Here is a 7,750-nt window from a genome sequence, read left to right as displayed (position 1 = left end):
TGACATAAAAATATGGAAGGCAATAAAAAAGATGTTTTGGAAAAAATGTATTAATTTTGTTGACAGAACGAGAGAACTTTTTTTTCTGTTTTAGAGCAAACAAGGGCTACTTGAAAGCAAAATCTTTCATGCATATCCGGTGTATTGCACCATATAGATAATACAGTATATATATATATATATATATATATATATATATATATATGTGTGTGTGTGGCTTCCTGGTTTCGTCACAGTTGCATATCACGCCCCCAAACACAATGTCGCTCTGTGATTGGTCCGAACCACCAGCTTTTCGGAACGGCGGTTATCTGCGGGAGCGCTACAAAATGTAACTCACAAATACTGCGAGAATTCATCTTGCGAGAGCAAGGTTAATGGCGGGAAAAAGGTTGGGGACCACCAAATCTGGTGTACCGTAGTTGTGAATATTTCGCACTGTCATCAACCCAAGGTGCAGTCTGCCTTGAGCCCAAAATCAGCTGGGAAAGGCTCCAGGATAAATGCTCTATTTGTACAAATGTAAACTTGAGAATAAAATGGCCACAATCATTCACTTTGAAAAATGGAAATCAAATGGAAAAAAAAGACATTAATGCTCGCATCACATTACAAAAAAACAAATGTCCTTTATTTAGCAGTGTGCCCCATTTGAATACATTACATATGTGAACAAATTTAAACAAAGTTCTCAAATGTCCAAAATAACCTTTATTCTAAACTTACACGTTTAAATCTTTAAGTTTAGTATAAAAAAGTTAAGTGCACCTAAGTCATTGACACTCGTCAAACATGTGCATAATAAGTCCGTCATCGCTTTAGCGTTGCGTCTTTTTTTTTTCCTTTTTTTTTTTTTTACACATATTTTTATTTTTTACAAAACATCGGAAAGAGAATCCCTGAACCAGGAACGTCTGTGATCCTTTAACAGAGAGGAAGTCTGTCGGGCTGCGGTTGCTGCACTTGTACAGGAAGTACTTCATATTGCTGGCACCACCGTCACACACAAAAAACAAACAGGACAGTTCAAGTTTTGGAAGCTGTGGGCCCCCATTTTCCTCAGGAACTTTTGCTGTTCTTTTTTTTTTTCCCATGGCAAGTCCATCAGTGATGCAGGTACCATGTTAGCTTTTTTCCCCCCACACTCTCTTTGGCTACAGCAGCCAAAACTTGAACTCGAGTAGTCGGATACCCAGTGAACATCCTCTGCAAGCAGCAACTTTGTGTTGAGATAGTGTAGTTAAAACAAAACAAAACACAAATCACAGCATACAAACTGAAAAAAAAAAAAAAAAAAAAAAGTCATCTTGAATATGTTGGTTCGACTCTGGTAACAAACACAAGTGCCGGAAACAAGCAATTATCTACCCCCGGATGTCACTTGGAAATTGTTGTTGTTTAAATAGACTCATCCAAACATCTCGGATCTTCAATGAGTGGAGAGGGGGTGAAGTTTCCTCTAGAGGTCACGTCTTCATTGGGCCAATCTTGGCCGGCTTGGTGACAAATCCCCGCAAATTTCCCCCTAATTTGGTCTCATATTCATCCCCAACCCTTACTCGGCCCATACAACTAACACTACACTAAAACGTTGTTAGACACAAAATAGCCAGCAAAGGTACACGAACGTCAGTAGTTGTTTTCTGATCGGATTTTGTTAAACAAGCGCATCATTAACGCAGACAGCAATAAAGCCTTTTAACACAAAATTTCACAGTTTTCCAAACACACACTCAACTATGATGTCGGAAATGGATTATATTAGTTTACAGTGCATCTCAGATTTAATTAAATCAGTGATGTGCAAATTAAAGACGAAGCTCACAACTTTGTTTAAAACATTGTTGTTTTCTTTGGTACAACTGACTTGTAGTGTTGTCTTTTAAACAAATTCATGAGCCTCACTAACGGAAACCTTTGCAAAACAGAATAAAAAAAATAATAATAATTGAGAAATACACGCACAAAGCACATTTCCAACGTTTAATGTATAAACTCTGGGTATCCGACAGCCAAACAGAAAGAAAATGCACAAGCTACAAATGTTACACCAACCAGCCCATCTCAGTCAACTCATTTGGATTTGCTAAATATCTTTCCATTTTTCCTTTGAGGGTTTTGTTTCTTGAAATGGGGACGATCCCCAGTGCTCTTTGGCACTTGACTAGGTTAAATCTACACATTGCCCAATAAGGTACAGTAAACCACTTCTCGGCAAGTGCATTTTCTTTACTGTAAGTTATTTAAATGCAACTTGCTATTATTTTTTTTTAATCTCGTGTACAAGTTCAATCTAGCTTGATGCATGTTTTTTTTTTTTCTCGAGGATTTCTTGTGATAGTCATACTGGTAATTACACGGAAATACAACACATCTATTAGTTTAACTACACTAAAAGGTTTTCAAAGGAAACAGAGACAAGTGGGGATTTTTTTCTCTTTTTTTTTGCGTTCACCATAAAGCGCTTGACTATCATCAACTACATGAATGTGGCTCGACATATTGCCTACTCTTCTCTAAAGATGCGGATTGAAGTGTGATATTTTGGTCTCTCAACCAGTGATTTTCAACTGGTTGGTCGAAAATCATTTAACAAAGGATTTGATCTTAAGGAGTTACTGTAGAAAGACTAACCCTGGCGAAATCTATCAAGTTAGCTACCTCACTAACCACTAGTGTCAAAGCACAGGCCGCCATTGCGGTGAACCTGGAATGACCTAAACTAAAACCGAAGCTCGACGCAATGAAAGCCGATGGGATGGATTGTACGACGTTAAATACGTTGGTCGTTTGATCGCTAGGTTACAAGTGGAGTACTGTACCTTTCACAAGGGCTCGAAAACATTACATTCCATTAGGTGATATCAGTATTGTGGCTAAGCAGCCTAAAGGAGGAGGAGGAGGAGGAGGAGGGGGGGGGGGGGGGGGGGCGGTACGTGATTTTGGGGAAGGGGTGAGCGCTGGATTGGGTGTGGGTGCGAGGGAGCAGCTGGTGTTACCATATGGTGTAACCTCCGCTGGAGCCGCCCAAGAAGAAGTTGTTCTTGCGCTGCGTCATCATCACGTTGGCGCCCTGCATGGCCGCCAGTTGAGCAGCATTTGGGGCGTGTCCAGGGGGCGGTTGCTGAGGGCAAACAGAATAGATCATCATTTCCTCAAATAATGGGAGGGCCCCGCCCCTTTTAGTCCATTTAACACATATAAAGCATTCTTGCTCAACGGCATCATCAAAATTGACAAGCCACAGACGGATGATAAGGCATTCAAAAAATTCTAGTTTGAATTGGGAATCACTTTGTGACAAACAAACTTATCTCCAACCGATGCATTTAACGAGGTCATTAATCAATAATTTTGTCTGTAGCTGAGTGGAGTCCAGTACTTAGCCAGCAAATACAAGCTGAACTGTGTCATTGTTATACATTGAATTAAGGCATATGTTTTTTTAATAATAGTTTAAATGTATTTTTTACTAGAGAATCAAATGTCCTACGCTATGTAATGTTCAAGCTTAAAATGGGGCATTACATAAAAACAGAGCCATTTGTGTCCTCTGGAAAAAAAATGGATTCATGCATGATAAAATTATTATGATTAGTTGTTTTTTTTAATGACACACAATGTCCTGCACATTGATCTCTTTGCATATTTAAAAAATACAATTTAAGAGATTAAGTTTAAAGCATATATATTAGGGATAGACCGATTATCGGCTGGGCCGATTATCTGCGCCAATATTCAGCATTTTGATGAATATCAGCATCGGCCATTTTGAAAAATCCTAAGAGATCCATTTAACAGTGCTAATTATTTAGATTTTTATAGATGCTTCTGACCCATGCGTCTGCACCTTCTGTTTTTGTTTGAAATTAAACTAAGCAAAAATTTTAATACTTCAGATATCTTGAAATATAGTACAGTGGTACCTCTACTTACGAAATTAATTGGTTCTGGAAGAAAGTTCTTAAGTACAAAATTTTGTAAGTAGAGACGCATTTCCCATGTAAATGCCGTAATCCGTTCCAAGCCTCCCAAAATTCAGACATAAATGTTTTATAAAGCATAAAAATGCATCAAAACATGTAACAAATGCATGTTCCAATTAGATTATTGCACAATAAATTAGTTGTGCATAATGTAAAAAACAAAGAATAGAGTAAAGAATAAAAATGATGGTCATCTACCCTTTTAACTCATTCACTGCCAGTCATTATAGAAAATTTTTACATTTCCAATACTCACGTGATATTACATTCAATAATTATATATAAACCGAATCTACCAAATAACAGAATAGACTCCCTACTTTTTGTCCCGTCCCGTTCTTTTATAATTGACAGCAGAAAAATTTAGGTTTGCCAAAATACAGCCATTTCTCCCATGGACTCTGAAACTGTGTTTATTTCCTATAAAATGGGGCAATGATGTCATCTACCGGTGGTTGGGCATCAGTAAAGTTGTTTCCAAGTTTGATATTTACAGTGGAGCATGCTCAGATTCGCCCCCATTTAGCACCGCTCTAAAAAATACAATTGACAAGTATACTTGTCAAAGTTAACTGCTGTCCTCATCATTTTTTGCCCGTTAGTTCATACATTTACGAAAAACTATCGGAACACCTCATGGGCTGCGGGATGAATGATGAGGACGCTATATAGACACCGATCGAGTATACGCATAGAGGTTCCTCTTAGCCAATGGGATGCCAGAACGATGCACAAACACCGATCTAGTATTTACGCTCATGGTAGGAAATAGCCATAGCTGAAAGTATGTTGCGTTCGGTAATGTATTTTTACCTTTCGTATCTAGAAATGTATTTCATAACAAGAGGCAATATTTTCCCGTTGAGGCGTTTCGAACTCGAAAATTTCGTATGAAGAGACGTTCGTAAGTAGAGGTTCCACTGTATATCAACAGGTGTCTACTACGGCTCCATGCTACGAGCTAGTAAGTTAGCAAGCATTAGTTAGCGGTCGCGGCTGGATTAACATTATTGTTGGAACGTTATAGCCGTTATCATATAAAATGAGATAATTTTCATCTCGTTTTTGTTCATGAACTAAAATGTCCAGTTTTTATTAAGTGAAGTACATTTTCGTCTCGTCTTCATTCGTCGATGAAAATGCATAATGATTTAGTCCTAGTTATTGTTTATTAATGAGGATTTTAGTCTTGTCTAGTGAAAAATGTGCGTTGACGGAATTATTTTGGTTTAGTTTTCGTTGAGGAAATTAACGCTACTGCAGCCATTTATTTTTCAGGTCAATATTGTAGAATGAGTTTGCAATGAATTATTTGGGATTATACTTTAAAGTATATTTAGGGTTTAAACTATTAATAATATAGGCAATAAGCATTTTTAGTGTGGGGGCCGTGAGGGTGTTTTATTATTCCCATTTGGGCTTTCCTCTTAACCCCCGCGAATAGCGAATGTCCACTGTTTTTCTGCGTTGGTATGGCAACCGACGACAAACACTCACTGGGATGGAAACGCTGGTTCCGGCTGTAAAGCGAGCGCCAGCGTCAAATCCGCCCTCGACCATCACCGTGGAACCCGGGGGGTACATGGCCCCCATGGGATAGTAAGCCAGGGGGACGTTCTGGGCCATCGGCCCAACGGGCATCTGCGGCTGCATGGGCATGTAGACCTGAGTGCCGACATAGGGGGAGGACATCTGAGGCACCTGGCCGGTCACCTGAGGGGGAAGCATGTATCTGGGCTGGTAGAGCTGTGGAAAGGAAACACACGGGGAGATGTTGTTCACATGTTGCCAATTTGGCTCATCGCCATCATCGCTATGGTTACCTCAGAGTATGCGGGAGGCGTGTCCGAGTAAGGAGGCGCCTGAGGAGATATTTGCATAGCAGGGGGGTAAATGGGGGCGGTGCTCTGCTGAGGATACACACTCTGCTGTGGATATGACCCTGCAACACAACAACTACCTTTAACACACACGTGCTGGGCAAATCAAACATGAGAATGTTGGAAAAGTGATAAGTTGCTTTTGTCATCTTGCCACTTTACATATAAGGCTTTTGAAATGATAGTCAAACATTGTAGGACTGGATTTCTCAAATAAATAAATAAATAAATAAATAACTGCACCAAACCAAAATGGCTGTCTTTTTCATGTTCACTGAATTTGAGAGGGTCATGGGGGATCCCGAAAATTTTCCACCAGGATACATGCGTTTGAAATATTGGTGATAATTCAATGAATAATCGGTGATTCCGCAAGGGCCTTTGAGCCCCAATTATGACAATAACGTTATAATTTCAAAGAGTGAAAGTCATATGTAAGAAGTGTAATCAGAGTTGTGATCTAACAAGAATAGTTGCAATTTTATCAAGCCACAAAAACATAAATGCAGCAATTTGCCATGTGGGAATTACATCACAATATTATGAGGGAGAACAAGTTTATCATGAGTAAATGCCAGAAACACAAAATTCTGACTTACATTGCGTGAGGGGCAGGATATTTTTTTCTTTGTTCATCTAGCTAGCTATAAGTATATGCTGTGGTTTTTTTTGTTTTTGTTTTTTGCCTGATGTGCAGTGAAATTTTATGAAGTCATTATTAATATCGTCTTACAGATGTAAACTCCCTTGCTACTCTGGGAAAATGAAACCTAAAACAGCTCATCGCCCGGTAATAAGCAATACGTCATGATATGACCGCACATTCGTTCGTTTGAACTAAGTCAAGATTACATTTTGAATCCGATACTATAAGACGCTAAAACTCGTAAACGTGTTCCACCGAGATTCCAACGGCCACGGTCAGTGCATTGTCATAACGTAGCCCGCCTCGGTTGTTCAAAACAACTAGCATTGCTACCTTTAGCCTTAGCGACGCATACCAAGCAGCTTACTGGGGGGGGGGGGGGACGTAATATGTGCGGTTAAAATACCTTTGTTATTCATTGTTACGATTCGGTTCGAAGTTAGGAGAATGTCAGAGTATCACTGAGGACTCTGCGTATCTTGTCACAGAGTCGGTGAAACGAACAGGTTTACGGCGGTAAATCGTAGTCGTCCACTTCCTTGTTTTTCTGCTTCTTGTTGTTGTGGACAGCGGCGTTGACGTCAGCTGCTCTCATTCGGCGACCGAGCGCGACTGTTTGGTTTTCTGTTGGTGCGCCCTCTACCGGTCGACGGTGGCGGTGACAAGTGAATGGTGAAATGAATAGTTGTACAGTGTAGGATGGATGGATGGATGGATGGATGGATGGATAGATAGATAGATAGATAGATAGATAGATAGATAGATAGATAGATAGATAGATAGATAGATAGATAGATAGATAGATAGATAGATAGATAGATAGATAGATAGATAGATAATATGGGCAGCAAACTGAACCATATATTTGAAATTTGCCACAATGATTGGCCGATAGGAAAAATTAACAAATAAAGACAAATAAGTATTTTTCACAATGGTTGAACAAGGTAGGAAACAGATACATACCCTAGTATCAATATGCTACTCTTAATTTCAATAAATCTCTGCAAGTGTTTACATTTCCAAATGATCACTTCTACAACTTTGATTCGTGGACATTTAATAACGTGGAAGGAAAAAGAAAACACACACAAGCACAGTGAGAACATGCAAACTCCACAAAAAAGGGCAGAGCCAAGAGTGAAACCCCTAAACTCAAATATACAGCACTTAACCACTGACCGTCCTGTCACGACTATATTTTGTACATTTAGGATTACTGAAAAGTATTTTGTAAA

General features: G+C 39.3%; 1 protein-coding gene across 1 annotated transcript; it reads right to left on the bottom strand.

Moving 5' to 3' along the window:
* Positions 1 to 604: 604 nt before the first annotated feature.
* LOC144013654 (DAZ-associated protein 2-like) lies at positions 605 to 7,121 on the bottom strand. Its single transcript, XM_077512766.1, has 4 exons — positions 6,919 to 7,121; positions 5,810 to 5,928; positions 5,484 to 5,732; positions 605 to 3,124 (listed from the first exon to the last, which is right to left on the bottom strand). The coding sequence occupies exons 1-4, from the start codon at positions 6,929 to 6,931 to the stop codon at positions 2,996 to 2,998; spliced, it is 510 nt and encodes a 169-aa protein (XP_077368892.1). The 5' UTR covers positions 6,932 to 7,121; the 3' UTR covers positions 605 to 2,995.
* Positions 7,122 to 7,750: the final 629 nt, after the last annotated feature.

This window comes from Festucalex cinctus, chromosome 2 (genome assembly GCF_051991245.1).
Source record: "Festucalex cinctus isolate MCC-2025b chromosome 2, RoL_Fcin_1.0, whole genome shotgun sequence".
Lineage (NCBI taxonomy): Eukaryota > Metazoa > Chordata > Actinopteri > Syngnathiformes > Syngnathidae > Festucalex > Festucalex cinctus.
The sequence above is the reverse complement of the archived record's forward strand: the minus strand, read 5'-3'. Positions and strand labels throughout refer to the sequence as shown.